Source organism: Callorhinus ursinus, unplaced genomic scaffold (genome assembly GCF_003265705.2).
Source record: "Callorhinus ursinus isolate GAN/ISIS: 27379988/994484 unplaced genomic scaffold, GSC_fseal_2.0 scaffold52, whole genome shotgun sequence".
NCBI classification, from domain to species: Eukaryota; Metazoa; Chordata; class Mammalia; order Carnivora; family Otariidae; genus Callorhinus; species Callorhinus ursinus.
In genome coordinates, this window is record NW_027397114.1 from 7,255,929 (window position 1) to 7,280,755 (window position 24,827).

Consider the following 24,827-nt stretch of genomic DNA (forward strand, 5'->3'; position numbering starts at 1 on the left):
AGCAGAGGCTGCTGGAAGGTCTCCCAAATGTACGTGGCCTGCCAGGCCCCAAAACCAAACCTACCAACACCCAGGCCCAGCCTCCAGCTCCTTCGGCTGTGGTACCCACTGCCCCCCAATCCCGAACCACATCTGTTCACCTCCTTCCTGTGCTGGGAGAAGATCAGGATTAGCAACAAGGGATCCTTCCCAAAGAATAGATTTTAGAAGACTCTCCGAAATATAGAATGCCAAAATGTCAGAGCCAAGAAGGAAATTAAAACCGCCTGGTTCGGACCCTTCATTTCTTTCTTTTTTTTTTTTTTTTTCTGATTGAGAAGTGGAAGCTCTGAGAAGTGATGCAATGTTCCCGGAGCATGGTTAGAACCAGAGGTCCTCACTCTCAGAACACGTTCTAACCGCCTCTCCTCACTGCCCCGCTAAGCTGCAGCTTCTCTCGCCTTCCGTTAGCAGCGCTGATGTTGATCAGACTCCTTGTGCTGATGACCAGGAAGAAGAATAAGCTGACCAGGGACAGGCCAGGCACAAGGAGGCAGAGAGGTTTGTGTTTTTTCCGGAAACACACAGCATCCCTCTCCTTGTCCTCTTCCTCCTGGAAGCCTGCCTGGATTAGCTATGGGCCTGTCACCCTCCACACCTGGAGGGAGAGAAGGAGGGAGCAAGGGTGAAAGAGATGGGCCTGAGTACCAAACCCAGCTCAAAGCCCCGAGTGACAGGGAAGGAGGAGAGGTGAGAGGGGCAGGAAGTGGGATCTGGACAGGAGGCGGGGTGGTGACAGAAGGTAAGGAAAGGAGGCACCCCCAGGGGAAAGAAGCTGCCTGAATGAGTCACTGCTGCTCAGGTGCAGCCCTCCTGGGGGTGCCCATTTGCCGTTAAGCTTTATCATGTGATTTCTAGGAGTAGTGGGCTGGAGCTGGCTTGAACCAGCTTGAAAGAGTAGATTATGTTCCCCCTTCCCAGGGCTCGGTGCCATCATAGTGGCCGCCGAAACTGGAGAGCCAGTTGTTCGACACTTACCAGCACAGCACTGGCTAATGGGGGCGACTTCCAAGCCAGGAGCCCGTGCCTGTGTGTGCATGTTGGCCGTCATGCATGTGTCAGTATGCACCGTTCCCAGGCCCCACATGGGGTCCTATGTGAGCGCGAGGCAGCGCGTGGCTATGTCCGGGTGGCACCTGGGCCATACCCGTGTGGCACTGTGTTCGGGTGGTGTGAGATGCTGGGTGTGTGTTTGCCGTGTGTGTTGGGAGCCTGGAAAGTGAGGAAAGGTGTGTGTGTGTGTGTGTGTGTGTAACTGGGACTGTGCTTTGTGTATCTGGGGCTAAGTGTGACAGGGTGAGTCTGCTGGACGGTGGGCAAGAGACCCCCGTGTCCCTGCTGGGGGATTAGGACAATGCCTGAGACCAGAGGCCCGTAAATCCCAGAGTTCTGAGGACTCTCGGTGGGTGGTGGCTGAGAGCCCCTCTGCCAAGTCCCACCCAGCCCTCTGTCCCTGCCAGTCCAGGAGGGAGTGGGATGCCAAGGCAGGCAAGGAGCTCTCTGACCCCAGGGAGAAACGGTCCCCTTCCCTGCCCCTCACCCATGTTTCTGGGTGAAGCACCCCCTTCATACCATCTCCGGAGCCTCCCGGTCACCTCCTATCCACGCTTTGCTTTTGCCATCCGGGGAGCAAGAGAGCTTGGGGCCTGCAGCACCCATGAGGCCAAGGGTCCCAGGAAGGGGGAGGGATGTGATGGGCACCCAATCAGCCCGCTCCACCTACCTCCCTTTGGGTGGAAAGACTGGGCCGGTGTCCTTCTGGAGCGGGGGACTCTGGCTGGAAAGACACGGGCTCCCTGTGTCCCTTGGCCCCTCTGCTGAGCACCTCCACCCAGTCCCTCTGCCCCAGGGAATTTGAGTCCACTACCCCAGTCCCCCTGCAAGAGGTCCTGCAGGCCTCTGGCTCAGGCACGGGGGAGGGGCCAGGCCCCTTCACCACAGCTCCCCTCCACCTGTCACTCCCTGGTCTGAGGTCGTGGGAAGAAAAGCAAAACAGGACAGTGGGACGGGGACTAAGAGGAGAGACAGCGTTCTCACCTGTGGCTTCCTAACTCAAATCCCACCCCCACAGTCTGGCTTGGGGACATAGGTCTTCTGCCCCCAAACCCACCCTCCTCCCTCCCCCTCCTCCTTGCAGCCTTCAGACCCCCACCGCCGGCAGTGGGTGACCCCCTCATCTGTTGCCTCTGGCCTGCACCACCCCATGGCAGCCCAGACTGCCCAGGCTTAGAGGGAGGGAGGCATCTACTGTGGAAAGCATCCAAGGAACCAGATCCGTCCGTTCATCTGGGAAATGCGCCGGAGTGTCTTCACCAGAGGGTCTTCCTAAAGTCGACCCTAACATTCCCTCTCCGTGCCCTGCACTTTACTGGCTCCAAGGCGGGCCTTCTTCCCGGCTCAGCCAGCCCTGCTCCTTCCGGTGAAGCGGGACTATCAGGCAGAGAAAGAGCCAGTCTCCAAAAACAAAAACAAAAGTCTCCGCTCATCCCCAGTGCTCAACTTCTCCGCGCACCTTGTCCGACCCCGGCCCCCAGCCGCCACAGAAACCCACAAGGCATTGGAGCCTTCATCCCAGAATGAGTCAAGTCCCCTCAGAGGGGTTGAACTGGGGCACAGGAATTTCCCTTCACGTCAAGCAAGGGCTCTACTGGACACCAACCTCTGTCCAGCCTTCTTGGCCCATGGGGCCAAGATTGGCTTCCCTGCCCAGAGGGGCCAGGGCTCCTGTGGGCAAACGCAGCTGGCCCTGGAAGCGCCTTCTGCCCTGGCCTCGGTTAACACCAAACTCACTCCCTAAGTTTGATGTTAACGGGGGGACCCTAAGCAGGGGCTTGGGGGCGAGGGGCGCTCAGGCCCGCTGAGCTGTATTTGGCACCTGCCTTACCTCGTGTCCCACAGTACCCTCCACATCTTCTTTCCAGGGAAGCAATGGAAATAGAAGCTTCTCCCTAGGTCAGAGGACTCAGGGGACGCTCAAATGGGGTACCAAGAGGCCAGCTGCAAATCCCCTAGCTCGTTCATTCTCCCCTTGTGCTCAAGAGAGCAAGAAGATATTTTCCAACAGGGAGGCAGTGCTTGGAGGCGGGGAGAGGCTCCAGGGCCAGTGCGGATGGCGGGCAGGAGTGGAGGCAGCAGGCAGTCCGGCTGACCCCTGTGGGAGTGGGCATACCCCCCCCCGACCCTGCCCCCGGCGCTGCATATATTCTCTCTCTCCAAAATAGCATCTCTGGAGGGGGGAGGAGGGGAGTTCTCAGTTCACTGTTCGCTCCTTCCCACATCGTGTTCACAGCTCTCCGGGCTGTCTCTCGCAACCTGGTTTCCCTGCCAGGCCCTTCTGCTCTGCCTCCACCCTCACCACTTGGCTCTTCCAGGTCCCGGGCCCCTCTGGCCGAGGGGGGGGGCTCCTTCTCCTGGCTCTGCCCGTCTCCCCCCTGCAGGCTGAGGCTGCCACAGCATTCCCTATGCCGTCCATGACAGACGTGAATTCAATGCACATACACGAGCACCAAATGCGTTTGTGGGGGTCTACGTGGTGGTCACCGGGGCAGGGAGGAAATGTGTCTAAACGGCACAGTTCTGGTCCTTTCCTCCACGGAACTCACAAAGGAGAGGCTTGGCGCGGGAACCGCCTCCAAGTAAAGGTGGACCACGGGCCTCTCACAGAGCTGGGAGGCCCCGCTCCCTCTTCTCCAATAGCCCTCGGGCCAGGGTCTCACACTGGACCCTGGTCCACCTCACGCCACTTCTAGAATCTACTCACGAGCCCCCCTGCTACTGTTTGGACAATTTCTCATGCAGGATGTTCCCTTGAGCTGGTCCCAAGTTGGGCCTGCCCTGGGAAGTGCCCAATCTGACAGAGCAGCAGGACTCAGACTGAAGGGAACAGGGTAGGCAGAGCTGGGGTCATGAGAGCTGCAAGAGGCCCCCCAGGGAGAGGGGTCCCAGAGGAGGAAAGGCTGAGGGGACGCTGCTCCGAAGAAGGGCTGAGGCAGGACTGGGCGTCTGAGGTGTGTGGGCCCAAGGAAGTGGGAGGTGGGGATGGGGTGTCTGCCCAATCTGAGGGAGGAGTGACAGTGGGGGCACTGCCCCTGACGGGGGCCAGCTATGAGGCTGGAAAAGGCCTGATCTCCTGCCTCCCTCACCACACTGTGGGGGTTTTGGAGGCAAGGAAAAAGAACCTCCAAGAGCCCCCCAGGGAACCACCTCCCCCCCCCTTGTTATTTCTGGCTCCATTTTCTTGGTCAAGAAGGGTGTCAGTGGTAATGCAAATTAGGAGGTGTTGGCCAACACCCATCCTGTCCCCACTCCCAGCCTCCCCCCGCCCCCCGGGGCCCACACTCACACAGCCAACTGGAACAGCTGCGAGGCACGCCTGGTGCCCTTGCCCTTGGCTCAACTGGCATGGAGGGTGGGTGAAGCTGTGGGTTCTCAGGGGCATCTGCCTCTGCCACAAGGACAGGGCCAGCTGATGCCCAGGTCCTCCCCCCTCCCCGGCCCCCTCCAGCCCTTGACCTGGCCAGGCCTCCCTGGGTCATTACCATCTGTATAGACAGCCAATGCCCCAAACCCAAGCCTTCTCTCCAGGCTGCCATGGGAGCGGCAGAGACTGGAGCATCCTCCCCAGCACCCACCCAGCCCTGCAGCTGTGGTTAGACCTCAGAGGCACTTAGGCAACCCCGGGGGCACAGCCCTGAGAGCCCAGAATTTCTCTGGAATCGATACAGAGAAACTGGAGGAAGGGCAGGAACAGGAGCAGGGCGCTGGAGGATCTCTCACATGTCCCCCGCAGGAGCGGGCCTCTGCCCCCAGACACCTTGTCCCACCCCTTCCCAATCAGAATCCTCCTTGTTCTCGAGGGTTCATCCTTGCGTCTGACCTCAATTCTTCGTGCGGAAGCCAAAGTTGCTGTTCTTGTCCTTGCTGAGGGAGAAGTGGGACTGGGGGAGCTGTTCTGCTCTCCCCTACCCTATATAAAGATGTCACCCCCTCTGTTCTTCTTCATTAGTCCTAATCAGCGGGGTGAGTTGTTTCTCATTAACACGGCTGACTCACCCACACACCCCTCCTCTTTGTTAGCGATCAGCTTCTACACACACACACACACACACACACACACACACACACACACACACACACGGGCCTGTGTGCGCTCCCGTGCGAGCTCACACACACCAGCTTCTGGAAGGAGCTGACAGCCTGCACAGGGACCCAGAAGAGGGGCAGTGGTCTCCATGGGGGTGGACAGGGTGCCCAGAGAGGAGGTGGCTTGTGGGTGAAGGACAGACTGAAGGCAGAGGGGCCAGAGCTGGGGAGAACGTTACTGGGCGCCGGCCCTTCACTGTGCCGCTTGGAGATAGACCCGTGACAGCTTTGGTCCCTGGGCATCTCCCCGACCCCTACCACATCTGGCTCTGGGTTTGTGCTGGCAAGAGCCAGTGGGTCCCTTGGGTGTCTTCTCCTGCCTCAACAGCGGTCTTCCCTCCACTCTGCCCCTGTAAAAGTTGTCCCAGCCTCCTCATCTTTCCAGAAGCCTGGTGACCTGGATCCCTTTGCCCCCACACTCTCTCAGGCCCTGGTGCCTCCCACATTACTCCCACAGAGTAACAGGTAACCAGAGTAGCCACTGCCCTGTCTGATCACCATCCTACCTGGGAGGAGAGGGATGAGTGTTGGCAGGGCTCCCCAGCCCTCCTCCAGCTCCCCCACCTCTCATGTCCTCTCCTTTCAGGGGGCATTCAATGAAAGCCGGTGGTTCTGGAGGATATGGGCTGGGGACACACTAGCTTTCCCCTTTCCCCCCCTTCCCTTCCAGCCCCCAGCACCTTTCTGCCCTGCACCTGAGCCCTGTCCCAGGTCCCTAGAAATAAAGGAGACAAACTGCCAGAATATGCACCCTATGTCCCCATGCACCCCTCACCCCGGTGACCGGGAAGATGTCCAGGCTATAGGATACCTGGGTTCCCTCTTAACCTTCAGACATACCAAGGACCAGAAGCGGTTACCCAGGTCATGCCCCTGCCTGTAGTTCATTCCCAGTCATCCTTTGCCCTTCTTCTCAACGACTGGGATTTCTCTTTGCCTCATGTCCTTGTACCACGCCTAATTCATTCAAATGCTAGCAAATGCTTCCAGAGATCCAGAAACCTGGATGCTGCCTTCTTCCACGGGAGCTGACCGAGGTGGTAGAGCACCAGGGTGCACTGAGTGCCTATGTTCCAGAAAGTTCCAGAACCTTCTTTTCCATGGTTTATGAAGCCATGTCCCATAAGGATGGCTATTCTCACCTTTCTGGGCAATCAGGATTTGGCTGCAGGTGGAATCAAGGTAGGAAGAACTTTTAGAAGCCAGCTGTAGCTGTTAACTGCAAAAGAGGAGCAGGGAAAGCTGGGACATCTCCCCCACAGGGGTTTGAACCTTGGCACTGAATGGGGAGGAATGTTTGCCCTGGATCTGGAGCTGAACCTCAGCCTTCGATGAGCAATTGCCCCAGCCTTTTAAGTGAGCCCTTGGCCTGCAGGGGTCCTGTGGAAATGAAAGGCACCCAGAGTTGGTGAATAGAGCTCAGGCCTTTTCTGCAGAGGGCACAGCCCTGACTGGAGCAGAAGTCACAGGTTCATGACCTAGCTTTGACCTTTCAGGTTGTGAGGCTTTCAATGCAGTTGCTGAGCCTGGAGCCCAGCCCCTCCCCAGGAGCCTGCTTCTCCCTCTCCCTCTGCTCCTCCCCCTGCTCAAGCTCTCTCTGTCCGAAATAAATAAAATCTTTAAAAAAGATATCTTTTATCTTTTAGAGAGAGGGAGAGGGAGAGAGAGAGAGATCACAAGCAGGGAGGAAGGGTAGAGGGAGAAGCAGACTCCCCTGAGCAGGCAGCCTGATGCCGGGCTTGATCCCAGGACCCTGAGATCATGACCTGAGCTGAAGGCAGACGCTTAACCGGCTGAGCCACCCAGGCGCCCAAGATGCCTGTTTTAAATAAACTCCATGTTACAAGTCATCTGTGGCCACTTGCATACCCACGTCTCCAGAATCACCCTAAAACACAGACGCCCCACGCATCCCCTGCTTGTCCAGTGCCCGCCTTGCCGTGGTTGTGGTTCCTTGAGAGAGTCTGAGAGACCTCCTGCTACCAAGAGTTTTCTCCCTGCCCCAGCCAGGGAGGGCACAGACCAAGAGCAGATGGAACAGGTAAGTTTTATTTGGACTTTCAACTTGTTCAGAGAGCTCAGGGGCCCCCACCTCCCTCTCCAGGCCCCCTTTCCCATTTCCCCTCCTGGGAGGGAACACTCAAGATACAATGCCATGTGTCTCTGGAGTCCTTGGTCCCTTCCTGCCTGACACACCTCTTCACTCCCCTGCACTGAGGAGGAGGGGAGGGGTGTGAGGAGGCGGGGGGGGGGGGCCTGGAAGTGTTGGATCAGAATGGTACATGCACTGACGCTAGCGCCCACTGCCACCGGCCCGGGGCTGAGACCTGGGAGAGGCTCGCAATGGGGAGCAGGGGGTGGGGGGGGAGTTGGATTCATCGTGGGGCAGCAGACTCTTGCCGTAGGAAGCTCCCCACCTCAGCCCTGGGGACCCCCTGGCCTCCTGCTTACCCATCCTTCTGAGGGTACAACTCTGAGGTAGATTTCACAGAGGGAATGTGGGTCGCTGGGGTACAGGAAGGGGGTTAGCTCTTTTGAAGTTGATCTCCAACAGCACCCTGGGCCCATCTGCAGGTTCTGGCCTGGGAGGCAGGGCTGATGACACCCACCCAGCTAACCGAGGCCAAGTCACACATGGGCTCCAGGGCACCTGTGGTGTCAGGGACTCGAGTAGGGTAAGGGTGGAGGGGAGCATCTATCTTAACAAATCTGTGTCTTGGTGCAGGGGCTCCAGGGGGATGCAGGGGCCTGGGAGGCTAGCACAGATACTCCCCTGGCCTGGGGGTCATGGTGCAGGGTGACCCCCACACCACCTGCCCTCCGGGCAGCCTCTTTAGGCTGAATCCTCCCAGTCCTGCAGGGTCCTCCCTCTCCACTCCCACCCTCCCTATTCCCCAGGGGGGCAGAGGAGGAGAACAAGACTGGTCCGCAGGGAATGGCAAGAAACAAGATGCCTCCTTCCCTCAAGGGGGGGGGCGGGGGCGTGCCAAGAGCCCCAAGCTGGCCATGAGATGGAGGAACTGGTATCAGTGTGCAAGGCAGGCTCTGGGACCTCACAGGGAGGTGCTCCTTGGACAGAGCACAGCCTGAGAAAGATGGACATCTGGCGAGAGGCTAGGGGAGCTCCCAGAGTCCTCTGATACCCTCCCCCGCCCCCAGGCCCAAGCACTAGACACCTTCTTGGATCCAACCCTGTCTTGAGAACAGAAAGGCAAAGGGAGAGGCTGGGTGGGGTATGCCCTTCCCCATCCCAGCCCACATCCCCACCCACTCCCAGCAGAAGCCAGGGAGCTGGGGAGAGCCTCGGCTGGCCTTCCAGGAAGAGCCAGGGCTGAGTGGTGCCTAGACCAGGGAAGACGGCACACACGTCGACTGGTAGCTAGTGGAGGTATCTGGGGGTCGCAAGGGGCACGGGCCCCCCACGAGATTCATGCAGCATTCAAAGTGAGTGAGTGTTTGGGGGTGATGAGAGAAGATGGACAAACAGCCAGTGGGTGGGGGAGGCACCCTAGATCTTGCTGTTCTCCAGGTGGGAGTCAATGTGTTTGATGAGGGCATCATCTGGGTACCCAACAGGGAAACCGAGCTGGCAGAGGGGGCAGCTGCGGATATCTGAGCCCACTGTCTCCATCAGCAGCTGTGGAGAGAGAGGGGAGTCACTTATGGTCCCCAACCCTCCTTCGTGGTCCCCACAGAGCAGCCTGCCCTTGCCCGAGACCCAGGGCAGGGGAGCGGGTACCACGCAGAGAAGGCCTGGTTAACTTTTGTCCCCACCATCACTCCTCCTCCGCCCTCCCTGCCTGCCTTCCACCAGCTCATCATCCACTCCCCCAACGCAGGGCCTAGGACCCCAGGAGGTGTGTACGCTCAGCCTGCCAGGGCACCTGCAGTAATGAGGGAAGCCAAGACCCAGACATGCCCCCAGAGTGACTAAGACACGGCTCCCAGATAACTCAAAGCGATGGATAATCCCAAACAATGTACAACCCAAAAATAATTTTCTATCTGGCTTTGGAATATACTTTGGTCCTTCCAGGTGGCAAGGGTTGGCTCTGACATTCAGGAAACTCATTATTTCAGTGAAATGATAGAGCCCAAGACAGGCTGTCTTCTAGGACAGCAGGTAAAGAGCAGGGGCTCTGAGGCCAGATGGAGGGAACTTGGATGAGCAGGCCCGACCCCGTGTGGACCCCAGACCTGTGGCGGTCATCACGGCCTCCATCACTACAGTCACAGCAGAGGGCTTTAGGCTCCCTGCCTCCCTCTCAGGAACCCTCTAAGGGAATTAGATCATATAATCACTGCCCTCATCTGGCAGATAAGAAAACTGAGGATCAGAGAGGGTAAGTAACTCGTCCAACGCCTCACAGCGGCTAAGCGGTGAGGTCCGGAATCAAATCCAGGCCTGTCACTCTCAAGTCCGTGCCTTTAACCTGGGCACTGACCGGCCGGAGCCCAACCCCGCGGGCGCCCCCACTCACGTTGATAGACGGCCAGGACTGCGCGTGCTCGGCGTGGGCATAGGCGGCGGCGGCGGGCGACTCGGGGATGGGGAAGCCCGCGCAGAACGAGGCGCAGCGGATGGTGCCCGCCTCGGGGCTGGGCGGGCTGGTGGGCACGGCCCACTCCTCCTCCTCCGACGGCTGCTTCTCGAAGCGCAGCCGGATGCCCTCGAAGGCGCGCCGCGGGCTGAGCGGCCGGCCGGGCCCGTAGAGGTCGCTCGCCCCGTAGGCCCGCGGCTTGGGCAGCGTAGCCGCCTCGGCCTGCAGCCAGGCGGGGGAGGCGCCCGCGTAGCCCGCGCCCTCCGCCATCTCCGAGTAGCTGCGGCGGCCCTGGAAGCCGGCCTTCACGTGGTGGCTGGGCGGCTTGGCGTAGGCGCGCTCGGCCGGCGTCCTCTCGCCGGGCGGCGGGGGCGGCGGGGGCCGGGGCTGCGGGGCCGGGCAGGCAGGGGGCCCCGGGGAGCGGCGCTGCGGGCTGGGGGGCTGGCACGGCGGCGGCACCGGCGAGCGGCGCTGCGGGACGGGCGACGGGCAGGAGGGCGAGGCCGGCGAGCGGCGCTGCTGGGGCGAGGGGCACGGGGGCCCGGGAGAGCGACGCTGGGGGGCGGGGGACTGGCACGGGGGGCAAGGGGGCGCTGCTCGGGCAGGCGGGGATGGTGAGGGGCACTGGGGGGCCGGGGAGTGGCGCTGCGACAGCGGCGAGTGCCTCTGGCCTGGAAGAGAAGCACAAGCACGAAAGACAGCGGTGGGGGGAGAGAAGGCGTCAGAACTGGGGGAGCCATGGGCTTGCCGGCGCCCAGCGCCCACCCGCTCTCCCCGGAACGCGGGTGAGGAAAGAGCCGGCGGGGAAGGGAAGGCAACCGTAGCCCGAGGACGCGGCACGGTAGCCACAGCTGCCCCGGTCCCTTCGGACCCAGCTCCCCGGGCCTCCCCTTCCCAGCCCCCCCATCTCACCGCCACTCCGGGCCTGCTCCTGCAGCAGAGTCCTCAGGATCCTCCCCTGCAGGGAACTCAACTCCCGCAGCCGGCCCAGCTCCTCTGTCAGCTCCGTGTAAGCCAGCGCCAAGTTCACCCTAAAGGACACCCCAGCCCCCCAGACAAGGCTTGACTCCAGCCGGCCCTGACCCTGCGGTGGGAGGGCGCGGAGTGAGGGAGAGAAGGGAAGTGGGTGTACTATCCCAGCTGTGGACGGAGAGCTGGCTGTCCCCCAGCCTCTGGCTCTCCCTTCCCTCCAGGGCCCTCCTACCCCAAGGGCAGAAGGTCTACCTCAAACACCACCTCTTCCAGGGAGCCTCCCTCTCTTCCCAGTGAACCTTACCTGGGGCTAGAGCAGTGGCTCCCAGACTAGGGCAGTGACTGGGGTTGGGGAGCTCAGTGACGCCAAGGGGTCCCTGAATCCATGTGCTCACCAGGCACTGCCTATGGCCTGAACACATCTGACACAGGTGTGTGTGAATGTTTTCTAATTTGTGCAGAAGCTGTGGTGACGGATAAAACAGATTCATCAAAAGCGAGCACTGAACTTATAGTAACTTTAGTTACTGTGAATTTTTCAAAGAGCAAATACTAAAAGTGTTTAACTGCAACCTGTGTGTTGGGGGCAGGGGCTCCACGAGGAGTCCTCACCTTTGAAGGACTGGAGACCCATGCTCTACAGCCTAAGAGCCCCACCCCGGAGGTGAGGACACGGCCTTCTGGCTTGCCAGAGGAGCCAAGTGACAAACTGGAACCCAGGTCTGCCAAGTGCCAAGTCCACTGCCCTTGCTTCTGCCTCAGAGCTGCCCCTGAGCTTTCAGTCTCGTGCCTCCCAGAGTCTCCAGGGAGCCCTTCACATGGAGAGCTTTGTGGGCAGCTGCTGTCCCGCACACCTCCAGAGGGCACCACCCACGATAAGCACTTAGCAGAAGTGGCCTTGTTCTGGAACTGCCCTGGGAGTTCTTCAAAAGGGAGCATTATGTTGCTGTATCTATATTCCCAGCACCCTGTCCAGACCTGGCACCCAGTAGATGCTCAGGAAGTGAAGAATGAATGGAGCCTCCCCGTCCATTTGCCTTTCTTCTTCCCTTTCTTCCTCCCACTTCCTCCTGGGCACCCACCTGCACGGAGCTGGAACAGGCTCTGAACTTAGCAAAGACTTCACCCACTTCCTTTTCTCTTCCTTTCTCTTTGGGTCACTTTGTTCAGAACTACAGAAGGTTCTCTCTCTCTTTCTCTCTCTCTCTCTTTCTCTCTCTCTCTCTCTCTCTCCCCCCTGCACTGCCCCTGCCCTCTCCCAGCCTGGGCTGCACCCCTCCAGGGAGCCCTTCCTGACCTCACATGCCGCTCTGTGGTCGCCTTGGGTCACTGCTTTCATCTCTGTCCCAGGCTTGGACACAGCCTGGGAGGCAGGAGCCTGGGAGGCAGGGGTTTGGTTTCATCAGCTCTCCCCGCCCCCTTCCCAAGTCCAGAAGGGACTCCTGAGCTTTGTGGAAGTTGGAGCTGGAGGGAGGTGGCAGGGAGAGGTTCAGCCATTCCAGATGGATCTCCTCCCAGGGGAGGCCCTCTTGCTCTAGGAGCTGTAGGGTGCTAGGCATGAATAGGGTTGGGGGGTGTCTCCAGACCCTGAGGGCCCTGTCCCCATCCCAAGGTAATGGTCATGGGAGAAAGGATGCATGTGGAAGGGAGGGAGTGAAGGTAGGAGTGAGCCCAGTTGAGTGTGAGGGACAGTGTGAGTGAGTGAGTGAGTGAGTGAGTGTGTGTGTCTGACCCTAGAGGAGAGAAGGGGAAGTCTTGAGGTTAGGGCTTCAGAGGGCAGGAAAAGCCGAGGTGCAGAGGGTAGATAATGACTGAGCTCCTTCACTCTACACTCTCTGCTCACTGGCTGGTTCTCTCTTGCTAATCCTGGGGCGAGCTGGCTGATGGGGGAGGCAAAAGCCCCTCCCACAACAAAACTATTTTTAACCCATTTGGGCCAAAGCCAAATTATTGCAAAGAGGCTGGGATTCTGGGGGACAAGTCCACTTCCTAGGAAGAGAGAGTGCTCACTCCCCATCTGAGGGTGCACAGGGATGGATGGGAGCAGAGAGGAGGGAGTCCTTTGGGGAACCCTGGCCGAGGTGCTGGAACCTCAGTTCTATCATGTCTCAGCCCTTACGTGATGTGTCCTGTGCTCCCCGATCTTCATCCCACGGGTCTGTGGGAAGAAATGGCATCGCCCCCATCACACCGGAAGGAGCAGCCTGTGTGTCCCACATCAAATTGGGGACTCCCCAGTGACAGGCTCCCCTCTGAGTGCAGGAGCTATGTCTCCCCCATCAGACTGGGGGCTTCAGAGGCTCATGCTGACCCTCAGTGGCAGGAGCAGGAGGGGGCTCTGAGCAGGGCACCGATGGAGCGTCCCCCTCTGACAGAGCAGCGGGGTGGCTGCTAGTCCTCTCCCCATCTGCCTTCACTGCTGTATCTCAGGTGACAGATACAGGTCGGTGCCTTCACACCCCGCCTTGGAGATCTCCCCTGCCACACTCAGTTCCCAGGCCCCTATCTCTCCCCTACTTGCCTTCCTCCCCTTGTCAGGAGCTACCCCAGTTTCTACTGCCCTGTTCCTGGCACCCTCCTCATGGAAAAACAGGTCAGCAGGAAGCCCCTAGCCCAGAATGCCCAGCCCCTCTCCCAGCTCTAACCAGGTGCAGAGAGGGTGTGACAGGGGGGAGCCCCAAGCAGCCTCACAAAGATCTCTAAGACCCCAGGCAAGGTGGTAGGGCCGGATCTCCTGACGTCCCATGGCCCTTCCGGACCGCCCCTTTCATCAAGCATCTCTTCCCACCTCAAGAGGCACAGGCCCGGGCTGCTAAAGATGCTAATGACCTGAATGACTCACATTAGAAAACACTGCCAATTCAGTGGAAAAAAAATCTCAACTTCACAACACAACCAAGGCTTGCACACGTGCATCTGAATGCACATTCCATTTCCTGGCTTCCCGGCCCACACCTGAATGCTAGTCCCCACCATCGCGACTGTTTGGGAAGCATGGGTTGGGTGAACGGCAGCAGATGGCTGCTCTGGGCACTTCTTGATTGCTTAAATTATGGGGGGGGGAGTTCTGTCTGCATCTCTCAGAACCTGGGAGGGACCTAGGGAGAAAAGAATGATAGGTAACCTTGATGAGGGCTTACCACGGTGCCGGGCATCATGCTAAAGAACATTCCTGAATCTTCAAAACAACCCCACAATGTGGCCACTCCTGTCTCCATGTTACAGATGACAGGACTGAGGCTTACAGAGTCATCAAGCCTAGGAGCAGTGCAGGACTGGCCCCCTGGACTCTGAGAAGGTCCAGGCTACTGACCACTGAGCTACGTACTGCCTTCCAGGAGGATCAGGAAAGCGGGGGGTGGGGGGGCTGGGAGGGTGGCAGAAGGGAAAAATGAGGAGGGGGGGAAGCTGGGGAGCTCCTGAGCACCACCACCCGTGCCCTGGGAGGGGAGAGGAAGGTGCTAGACATATGTGGAAGATCAGAGCTATGAAGAAGCTGGCTCAAGGTCACAGAGCAGTGGAGGCACAGAGCAGGGACTCAAACCTGCTCTTGGCACCTCAGCCTGCTGAGCTGGCACCTTCGGAAGAGCCAGAGAACGAATGGCGTGCTGGCAGGAAGGAGGACTCCCTCCGCTGCAAATCTTCCCACCCTTCATTGACTTATCCTTCCATTCATTCTTCCCACGAATAATTCCGGGATCTCAAAATTTCATCTGGAAACAATAATCTTCACTGTGATTGATGAAGCAACGGAGATGAGGAAGGTCAGGGACCGAAGCCTCCCTCTGTAAAGGGGCTCTTTCTACCCCAAACCAGCTGGGAGGCACATGGACTCGGCAGCGCCTTCCCCAGGGAAGTTCACTGGGGGCCCATGCTGGGCCGGCCACAGGGAGGGCCAGCGGTGAGCCATGGCTTTGGAACTAGGGATGGACTTGAGGTCATGATTAAGGCTGGGGTCAGGGTCAGATTAGGGCTGGGGCTGACAGTTCATTTTCCATCAGGATTGTGGACACGGGATCAGGATGAGGGATAGGACTAAAGTCAGGGATGGGACCAGTATTAGGGTAGGATTGGCGTCAGGACCACACCGAGCTGGTCATGTGGTCAGAATCACCAGCTGACTCAGAATCAGGAGGAAAACAGAAATCCAGCATTCCCAGCCCTTCCATCTTTGCCCAGAGCTGCCCAGAGCAGCCACCTCACCCTCGTGGGGGAATTTTGGGACCAAACTTTCCACCACCCACGGGCACACCCAGCATCAGTCTTCCCGCCCGACACTCGGGGAGGGAACCACAGGCACCAGGCCGTGGAGCGGACTTGAGGTCGCGGGCCAGGGGCAGGAGGAAGTCGCTTTGCAACAACCCAGTGCTCTACCACTTCCTTTTAGGCGCCTTGAGCCCCTTCACTCTCCTCGACCAGCTATGACTTGCGGTCCACAGAGCCTGGCTCTTCATGGCAGCCCTGCCATGCTCCCAGCACAGCTAGATGCTTGCTGCATCTGGAAAGCTCCTGAGAGACAGCCACGCTAAGCAGCTTATGCCGGGGCTGGGGACCAGAGTGCCTGGCGGGGGAGGGGGGCATGCATCCCAATTGGCCCAGGACTATCCTGGTTCACACGAGTTGCCCCAGCAGAATTATGAAGATTTTTGAAATGTTAACATATTGAAATTTTCACTTTCAAAACTGACCAGGTTTGGTCAACAAGTCATCCGATCATCCCTCATAGAAGAGCCTCCTACCTGAGGAAGAACCTGAACCAGAAAAACACCACAGAGGTACTATTGCCCCATCTGCTCAGGACCCGCTTGGTAGTCACACTTAGCTTCTCTCTTAACTTCTCCAGTTACTTGACTTCTTTGTACCTCAGTTTGCTCAGCAGTAAAAGCGGACAATACCTTCATATCTTCCGTGAGAATGAAATAAGAGTTTGCAGGTAAACTGCCTCACACAGTGTCCCGCCTGGACGAAGGATCAGGAGTGCCCAGGAGACAGGTGGAGGAAGAAAGAAGGTTGTTTTGATCCTTTTTTGGAGATACCAACCAGCTGAATGACTTTGGTTTAAGAATGAGGGGAGGATGTGCAATTTCCCATCGAGGGAGACAGTGTGGGTAAGAGCTGCTCTCAGCCTTCCTGGCAAGGAAAGAGTCAGAGACAGATTCAAAGCCCACCGATCCCTCAGACCACAATGACGAGGGAGTGCTGGGCGCCAACTTCAGAGCTGCTCCCCACCCTCGGGGAGTCCCGAGGCTGCAAGTGCTCAGGGGTTAATTCCTGTGAGCACCCCTGCCCTGGCTGGAGATTTGAAAGAAAGGAAGTAGAGAGGGTGAGGAGGGTGAGAAGCGTGAAGGGGGAGGTCCTGGGCCTGCTGGTTCTGGGGCATGAGGCTAAGTTCAGGGTACACGGGGGTCTCCGACTTCCGTCCTGACCCACCCCACACTGCCCTTGACCTCTGTGCAGAGTTTCCATCCTCTCTCTCCGAGTTCACACTTCTCCCCCACCACTAACCGCAGCCCACGCAGAGGCTTGTGGGCGGAGAGAGGGGTGTGGGGCGGGGGGGCGGAAAAGGGCCAGGGCTGCAACACTGAGCCCCCCACGTTGGGAAAAAAGCAAGCCCTATAGTTCTCTCCCTCATCACTCATACTGGGCCCCATCTTCTCACAGGGGGGCTCCCATCCCTCACTGTGCCCTCACTCCCTTCACTGAGCCTGCCCACCCGAGCCCTCAGCCCCCTCAAGGAACCCCCACTCCACGATTTCCCCTCCACCCTCAGCACTAGCCACGTCCTCAGAAAGGCCACACTCAGGACCTGTGACTCTGAGCTGGGCTCAGAGGGGAGGGGGCTATGGGTTCTGCAGCCCTCCCCACCCTTGGCTGAGACCCTCTGGGGTCCTTACCTCCCTGTGCATCCTAAGGAGCAGGCTGGTCTCCACTCCCACCCTCCCTCATCATTGCCTTTGGCCCCTGACTGACCTCCAACAGCTCTTCCTCTGGTACAGTCTGTCCCCTGGGCACCAGACACCAAGCTCTGGGCTGACCAAACAGCAGGGCAATCTTGCCCAGCGGTGAGATCTGGAGGGTGGCAGAGTGGCCTGGTCTGGTCTGGATGGCCACTTTCAGAGGAACACTGATGACCAGAGCAGGTGGGCTGGGGGCTGGGATGGGAAGAACTGGGAATCCTTGGGGCCAGGGCTGCCTTGAAGGCCTGTCCCCTCAGCATGGGTAGGACCACTGGTGGGAGGGGGGCGGGTAGGATTAGCAGAGGCAGTGGCAGTATAAGGGGGGATATTTTAACAGCCAGGACCCCCACAATAAAACGGGTTGCCCTGGAGGTGTCCAAACGGAGACAGGTAAGTACCTTTCAGGAACACACAAGACTCCTCCAGAGGGCTAGCCTGGATCCAGGAATTTCCCCAACTCCCATGTGGATAACCCAGCCCTGCATTCCTCTCCTGGGAAAGCCCACAGGTGAAATTCCCACTAGCCTGGAGGGTCTGGACAAAATGGAAGGAAGAGGAGGGGCTGGTGGGGGAAAGTGAGCTGAGAGCAGGTGATTGAGGCCTCCGGTGGGAGGACAGGGGAGGGAGCACTCGGGAAGCAATTACCAAAAGGAGCTGAGTTTATAAGAAAATAAAACTGCCGGGGGAGAGAGACTTCCTCTGAGAATTAACTCTTGCCAAGCTGGGGCTGTCCAGAGATGCTCTGCATGAAAAGAAGCGTGAGGCTGGGCAGGCAGAGCCTGGCAGAGAGGTCCAGGAGGCCCCGAGGCAGAGTCCCAACCACCCGGGGACGGAGGGGAGGAGCCGGAGGTCACCTCTGGTAAGAGTGGCTCCAGCCAGCCTCTGGCCAAAGGGCCTGGGTGGGGCAGGCACCTCGGGTGGGAAGAAAAGGGGCTGTCCTGGCCACAGGGGCAGCACGGACACTCGACCCCCACAAGCGCCTTATGGGAGGAGTTCTCCTTCACTCACTCACTTACACCTTGGCCCCCTGCAATTCGATCCACTGTTCCTTCTCTGGCTTCCCACCCTTATCACCTTCCTCCCACAACTCTCAGTAATGACTGACCTCTGAGCCCAGGACAGAAACCTGAGGCCGCAGAGCTACCAGTAAAGCAAAGCTGCTCGGCATCCCTGGAAGGATTCAAAGCTTTGCTGTTCAGGTTCCAGCCCTGCCAAAAAAAGTCCTCTCTCTGGATTCAACCAATTGGAGGGAGCCCTCACTGCTGGTCTGCTAAGAGGGGGTGGGACTCAGTGAGCCATAAAGGGCCCTATGCTGTAATTTTGAGGCAAGCTAGGCTTCTAGAAAGTGTGTGTGTGTTCTGCGTTTGGGCACATGGGTTAGGATGTGCCCAGACCCACAAGCTAGGGCGGACACGCTACACAAGCACCCCCGACACCCCCCGCAGCAGCCTAGCTGAGGGATCCCACCCACCAGTCCCACAAACTGGGTTCTCACCCCCCAGCTATCACAGCTCCACCCAGGCCCTCACATCAGGGTGCAGAGGGAGATGAGGGGTATCCCCAACTGGCCAGAAGCTGGGAGGAAGGTGAGAAGGAAGCCTGCTGGAAGGAGGACCCCTGGGGTCCCCGTGCAATAGAGATTTAGTTCCTGCCCCTCTCTGGGCCTCGGTCTTCCCCTCCAATGAAAGTAGGGAGTCTGTGCCACACGACTGGCTTCAGGGAAGAAGGCTTAGGCGGAAGGAGGTTTGCGCTCCGTTTCTCAGAAAGCGGGAGAGGATGAGTTCAGGGTGCGGATGTGAAAAGCACCAGGCTCGCTGCTGTCAGGCTGCCGCTCGCCCTCTCCCTGGCTGCCCAGTCCTGCCCCAGAGGACCCCACCATGGGACTCCCCACTGACAGAGCTCCCTCCCTACTTCCTGCTGCAGCTTCCTTCCCAGCACGATTCCCAAGGGACACCCCAGCAGAGCATGCTCTAACTCCCCTCCCTGCTGCCATAGAACTCGAGTAAGCCCCTCTTCTTCTCAGCTTTCTCCTGAGACAGAAAACAAGGCACCACAAATCCTGAAAGAGACCACCTCCTTCCTCCTCACCAGGGAGGGGACAGCTAACCCAACTAACTGGCCCTCTTACTGGGACAGAAAATGGGGCCCCAGAGAGGCCCAGAAGCTCACCGGGGGACACAGAACAGAGCAACAAAGCTGCTGAGATCTCTCAACCCCTGACACCGCAAGGAGGCATAAGCTTGGTTGCCAGAAGAAAGCAAAGGGAACATCCCAGAATGCCACCTCCTTCCTGTGAAGCATGCAGAGCCACACAAGCAAGCCAAACCCCTCAACCCTGATGCTGGAAGAGAGGTCCTACAAGCAATGCAGAGCAGGAGAAGTGAACTGAAGGGGGGACCTGGGAAATGCCACCCCCAGGGTACAGAGGTTTAAGAGGGAGAAGATTTCAGATGTGACTTACTGATCATCCCCGACTCTTTTCACCCATGCCATGTCCCGCTCTGACTGGTTGGAGGCAAGATCCTAGGGAGGAGACTGAGGTCAGATGCCAACGGTCACCTTGCCCGGACCCCCCACCCCTTTACCGCTCCCAGGGCCAGTCTATACCCAGGGAGGAAGTCCTGGGCCTCTAAAGGCTATTTCCAGAGGCCCCCAGGCCTCTGTGGAGCTCTGGGCAGGGTCCTGGGCTTCGGGCCCCTGCCCCTTACCTGGGCCCGGCTCTCCTGCAGTTGCTTCAGCTGCCCCTGTAGCCGCTCACACTCAGCCTGGAGCTGCTCCTCCCGAAGCTGAGCCCCCCGGGCCTCGCCCTGGGCAGCCTCCAGAGCCTCTTCCAACCGCCGCCGCTCCAGCTCACTCACACTGGCTGTGGGGCCCGGCCAGCCTGCTGGCAGGACAGAGGATAATGTCAGGCTGGGTCCAGCTGCTGGGCACCCTCCACTGACTCCCAGACCAGCAGAGACTGAAACAGGTGAGCACCGCATCAAGAGAGATCCAAAAGAGCCGGACAGAGGCCAAGTAGCCCGAGATGCCTCTCCTGAGGGCTATGAGGAAGGATGGCCTGAGCTGCTTCTCCTAATCTTCCCAGAGGCCAGGGACAAAATAAGAGGGCCTCATGGAGGGCTTCCCGGGCCACATTCAAATCTCCAAGCATCCTCTGGCCTCTGCTAATCACCACCTAGGACAGGCATAGGGACTCTGAGTGGAGGTGCCCTCTGCTGACACACACGGGAACTGCATGGCGGGGGTAGCCAGTGGGGGAGAAGGTGGCAAGGGGAGGGGGCGTCGGTGGGAGAAACTGGGTAAGGGAACAGGTGGTAAAGAGGGATAGGGTAATTATGGGAGAAATTTAAGACATTATAATGGGGTGTTGACTCAGTCCCAGAAGGGAGAAGTATCCAATGATGCTGAAACGGGGGTTAGGCTTGGGGACTTTGGGCTAGGGACATCAGGGGTCAGGGAGATCTCACCGTGACTCAGGCCAGATCCCCCTCTCAGTGCCAAGTAGTGCAGGTCCAGATCAGCACACGGTGGGGCAGGAGTGGGCGGGGGGCTGGGGCTGGAGAAGGCGGCGTCCCGGAGGCCTTGCTGCTGCTGCAGTTGCTGTTCCAGGCCACAGATCTGCCGCAGGTGGGTCTCCACCAGGGCCCGCTGCCGGGACAGACCACGAGGTAGGGTCTGAACAGGACCAGGGAACCCCTGAGGGCCCCCCAGGCCCAGGACTCCCGCACATCTGGGAGGCCATCCCCCCTACACGGAGCCGAGACCCCAAGTCACACATCCGGGCTGCACTCTCAGGGGCCAGGAGTGTGAGGTCTCCCAGCACCTGCAGTGCAGACGCTTCTACCTGTTGCCCCTTGCAAGGTCAGCGTTAATGCCTCTTCCCTGTCATGAACACACGGGACCACACGGCCCCCTCCATCCAGACACAGCCACCCCATCAGAAACGTAACGATTTCTATTTGCCCGTGGGACAACCACTCTGGGCTTCTTCACCCGTCTCATCTACAACATGGGGACAGCCACACTTACCTCGTGGGGTTGTTCGAAGGACTAAAATCAGTAAATGTATCTAAAGAGATCACAGCAGTGCCCGGCACACAGTATGGGCCGTGTAAGTGTTTATGATGATTAAGGCAAAGCATTTTCACACAAATGTCCCACAACAACGCAGCACTGTGGTCATCGAGTGCCCTCTTCAGAGGAGGGACAAAGCTAAGTGGCGTGACCCCGGTCACAGGTAGGAGCAGGCTGAGACCAGGTCTCCTGACTCTGATGCCCGCCCCCCTGCACACACGTGTGGCCATGCCCCTACCCAGAATCACAGCATGCCGGACCCATCCCAGCAGTCCCAGAGACCCGATTCCCTCTGCCCTCACCCACACAGCCTTCTAGGCACAGGGCCAGGGGCACAGAGTCGCCCCAGCACAAGACCCCTAACACGCGCACAGAGACACGACGTCTGCAGGGTCACCGAACGGCCAGGGTGTGCCAGGAGTCACTCACAACCGGTATGACATACTCAGCCCCACTCACAAGGGCGATGGGCACTCAAAGACGCACAGGAACCCACTAGGGTCCACACCACAGACACACACACGTGGGGTCACACACCATCACACCACAAGGGTCACACCCTCAGGCACCCCCGGCTCTCTGGGCCTCACCATCTCCCCCAGCTCTGTCTCCAGGTCGCTCTTCTCCACGCAAAGTTTCTCATAAGCCTGGATCATCTCCCCAAGCTGTTCTTCCTGCTCCTTATTCTTCTGCAACTGGATGGGGCCCGGAGGGAATGGAGGGTACGCCACAGTCAGGTCCATACTTGACGTGGGGGCCGAGCAGCTCCCCGTGCCTCCCCCCCACACACATCCAGCACCCAGTGGAGGGGTGGGCAAGACGGCAGCCCATTCTAGGGAAGACTGCAGCCATCTCTGACGAAGGAGACAGAGCCTGGGAGTCAGGGGCGGGAGGGGTTAGAAATACACTGGAGCAAGGAGCACAGGGAGCCTGGGCTGGGCTGGGAGGGCAGCGAGGGGCTCACCTCATGCTGGAACTGGTTGAGCTGTTGCTGTAGGCTGACCTTCTCCATCTCCAGCAGGGAGCCATCCTTGATTTCATACAGAGAGAAGCCGTGCTCCTCTCCAAAGTCATTGATCAGCGGGTACTGTGGGCAGGCAGGCCCTCAGGAGAGCTGGTGCCCAACTCCCTGCCTAGGCTTCAGCCTCGCTTAGGCCTCCACCCCACAACCTGCCTCGAAGTCCGGGTCCCTCCCTCCCCTGCTCAAGTGGGAACCACAGGACCTGGAGGCATCTCCCACCAACCAGATCTTGTTTAGATCCAAGATCCCATCCCTTTGGCCCTTAGGATCCCTTCCTGACCCTTCCCATCCAGAGCAGCCACATCCCTCATGGGAGAACCCTCAAGTTTCCAAGAGTGTGGATCCTGATCCCTCTTTGGGATTCCTGGGATCCCCAGTTCCTGCCCCTCGGGAACCCCCACCATAACAAACACACAGCCAAACCCCCATCTTTTCCAAGTCCTGACCTTGATCTCATAGACTTTGAGACGGCGGCGGAGGGTGGCATTCTCCCTCTCCAGACCTCCCAGGCGCTCTTTGATGTCCCCATAGGCTGTGATGAGGGCAAAGTGGGAGGCGGAGCACATGTCCCCCCCCAGCGAGGGGTCTCCTGGGGCATCCAGCCACACCTCACTGGGCCCCAGTGCCTCCTGGGTCAGGATGCTGATGTCATCTTCAAACATGGACTCCATGGCAAGGGCCCGGGCCTCGGCCCCCACTGGGCCTCCTAGGAGAGCAGGAGCAATGGTGGAGAGGGAAGCCTGGAGGCTGTCCCTGATACCCCTCAATCTGGCCCGAGGAACACTGTGGCCAGCCAAGAGGCAGCTTGGAAGCTCCCACCCCCGTCTCCCCCCCTACCCGGAGTAATAAGCCCTGTCTTCTCTTCTCTGCTGCCTTTGGGGGAAGGGGCTAGAACCAGCTGAAGACTTGGAGGGAGGGGGGAAGACAAGTAGGGACAAGTAAGCCAGGCCAGCAGCAGGGAAGGGTTCCTTCCAGAACCCAGGGAGACCTGTGGACAAGAGAGGACTGCCTTCCCAAGTCAGGGCCCAGCCGGGGCTGCCTTGACACTCCTCAACCCCTCTCCACCCCCAGGCCTCGCTTCCCCAAGTACCTCTCTGCCAAGCTCCTCATCCCAGGCCGCTGCACCCCGGCTCCTCCCTAAGGCCCAGTTCGTCTGGGAGAGTCAGCCCCACCACTGTCAGGACGTCCTCTGTGGGGCCCCCGCCCAACTTCCCAGCTTCTTCCTGCAGGATCCCAGAGTTCAGGAAAAGGAAGTACCTCCCCCACTCACACCAGCGCTGTGGCAACCCTCCAGACCCTCCCCGCCCCTGACCTGGGACCCACAGGAAGTCCTCCCAGAGTGTCACAGGGAACACACAGTGCAGAGTGGGGGGTCCTGGGAAGGGACCACCAAAGAATTCCCTAGCCCGCCAATGTGCGCTCACACAGGGAAATGGGGAGCCCTGGGAGGGGGCAGGAATGACTCAGGGCTCCGAAAGAGTAGGCGAGGGGGTGCGTGTGTACTTCTCCGGGCCCTGTTTATGAATGTGTGTCTGTGGTTGGCATGTGTGGGGGGAGTGTGTGTGTCTGTGAATGGGTGTAGGTGTGTCACAGTCAATGAGTGCCTTTGCAGGGCTGCGGCTGGGGGTCGGGGATGGAGTTGGGAAGGCGCCGAGAGGCCGTGTTTGTGTGTGCGCGTGTGTGTACGCGTGCGTGAGCGTGTGTGAAGGGTAGCACGTTCGGGGCCGTGTGTCACGTGAGGCACTATGGGAATGTCCGAGGTGTGTGTGCGCGCGCGGCCCGGAGCCTGTGTGCGCGTAGGAGAGGGGGCACGGCGTGAGGAGTGAGTTGAGACGGTGGGGTCCGCGACCTCCCAAAGCCGGGCGGCAGGAGCCTGGAGTGGAGAGGGCTCAGGCCCGGGCCCCAACACCCCCCCACCCCCCATTAAGTGCCAGGGAAACGCGTGTGACCGGGTCTGAGTAAGGAGTGTGTGCGCGTGTTTGTAGGGCTGGCCCCACCTTTAACCCCTTCCTCTCCAGGCGCATCCCCTCCCCCCTCAACTCCGCCCGCCAGCGCTCACCACACACACCCCCCCCCAGCTCCCCAGCCTGCCAGCTCGGGCCCAGCCCCGCCGGTGGGGGCTCTGTCCCCTGGGCCGCCCCGACAGACGCTCCCTTTCTCTGCATTCTCCCCCCGCCCCGCCCCGGCGGCCCCCCGTGAGAGCCGCGGAGGGCGGATGGGGGGGGGTGCCTCCTCGTCCCCGGGCCCCTACTGCGGCCCCTTTAAGAGCCGCCCTTTAAACCCCTTTAGCTCGGCCGACACAAATTGTCGCCCCTCCCCTCTCGGGGGCCGAGACCACGCAGCCCCCTCCCCCACCGCTGGCCAAGCCCCGGGCCCCGAGTCGGCCGTCCCCGGACCGGGGAAGGGGGCTCCCGAAGGCGGTGCGGCCTGAGGAGCGGTGGCGGAGGGGGAAGGGGGGGCGCTGAACGCGGGCGGCCAGCGCCGGACCCTCCCTCCGCCCCAGCCTCGCCGGGGCCAACTGCTGGCCCACCTCCCGCCCCCTCCTCCGGCCCACCCTGCGACCCCGGGGGGGGGGGCCGGGCCGGCCCCCGGGCGCCGCTCCCCTCCCCCCGCCCCAGCCCCGCCGGGGACTCACAGCTGCTGCCGGTTCCTGCTTGTAATCGCAGCTTACCCCCTCCGCCTGCTCCCTCCCCAGACGGGCACCGGTGCCCCCACCCCCCTGGCACCGCGCTCCGCTCTCGCCCTGTCGCCGCCGCCGGGTCTCTCCCCACCCCCCACCCCTCCCCCCAGCCCCCCTCCCTCCCGCCCGCCCCGCTCCTCCTCCGCCGCCGCCGCTGCTGCCTCCTCCTCCTCCTCCCCGGCTGCTCCGGGTTTCTCCAGCTGGGAAGGCGCCCGGGACCCCGCCGCTGCCACCACCACGTGGCGAGGGGCGGCCAGCCCCCCCCCCCGGTGCGGCGCGGCCTGGCAGCGCGCCCGGCTCCCCCCTCCCCGCCGCCCCGGCTCCCCCTCCCCGCCGCCCCGGCTCCCCGCCGCGCCCGGCCCGCGCTCCGCGCCCCCTCCCCGACGCCTCCCTAACGCAGT

At 60.1% G+C, this 24,827-nt stretch overlaps 1 protein-coding gene across 5 annotated transcripts; it reads right to left on the reverse strand.

Annotated features, from left to right (window-relative positions):
- Positions 1-7,209: 7,209 nt before the first annotated feature.
- TBKBP1 (TBK1 binding protein 1) lies at positions 7,210-24,519 on the reverse strand. 5 transcript variants are annotated; one of them, XM_073883814.1, is made up of 11 exons: positions 24,382-24,519; positions 22,837-22,969; positions 22,193-22,452; positions 21,690-21,812; positions 21,316-21,414; positions 20,119-20,299; positions 19,360-19,535; positions 19,113-19,174; positions 10,635-10,753; positions 9,663-10,393; positions 7,210-8,818 (listed from the first exon to the last, which is right to left on the reverse strand). In XM_073883814.1, exons 3-11 carry the CDS (start codon positions 22,415-22,417, stop codon positions 8,690-8,692), a joined length of 1,845 nt encoding a protein of 614 aa, XP_073739915.1. In that variant the 5' UTR covers positions 22,418-22,452; positions 22,837-22,969; positions 24,382-24,519; the 3' UTR covers positions 7,210-8,689. The 5 variants fall into 5 exon arrangements, with proteins under 5 accessions (XP_073739915.1, XP_073739914.1, XP_025715183.1 ...); XM_073883813.1 differs by having other exon boundaries at positions 19,360-19,532; positions 21,316-21,420; XM_025859398.2 differs by having other exon boundaries at positions 21,316-21,420.
- Positions 24,520-24,827: the final 308 nt, after the last annotated feature.

Excerpts from the sequence above, each read along its gene's own strand:
- TBKBP1 (XM_025859398.2), bottom strand. The coding sequence starts at position 22,417 with ATGGAGTCCATGTTTGAAGATGACATCAGCATCCTGACCCAGGAGGCA. Across the intron at positions 20,300-21,315 it reads AGACAGAGCTGGGGGAGATG|CGGGCCCTGGTGGAGACCCA; the intron begins GTGAGGCCCAGA and ends CTGTCCCGGCAG. Across the intron at positions 8,819-9,662 it reads AGTCCTGGCCGTCTATCAAC|CTGCTGATGGAGACAGTGGG; the intron begins GTGAGTGGGGGC and ends CTCTCTCCACAG.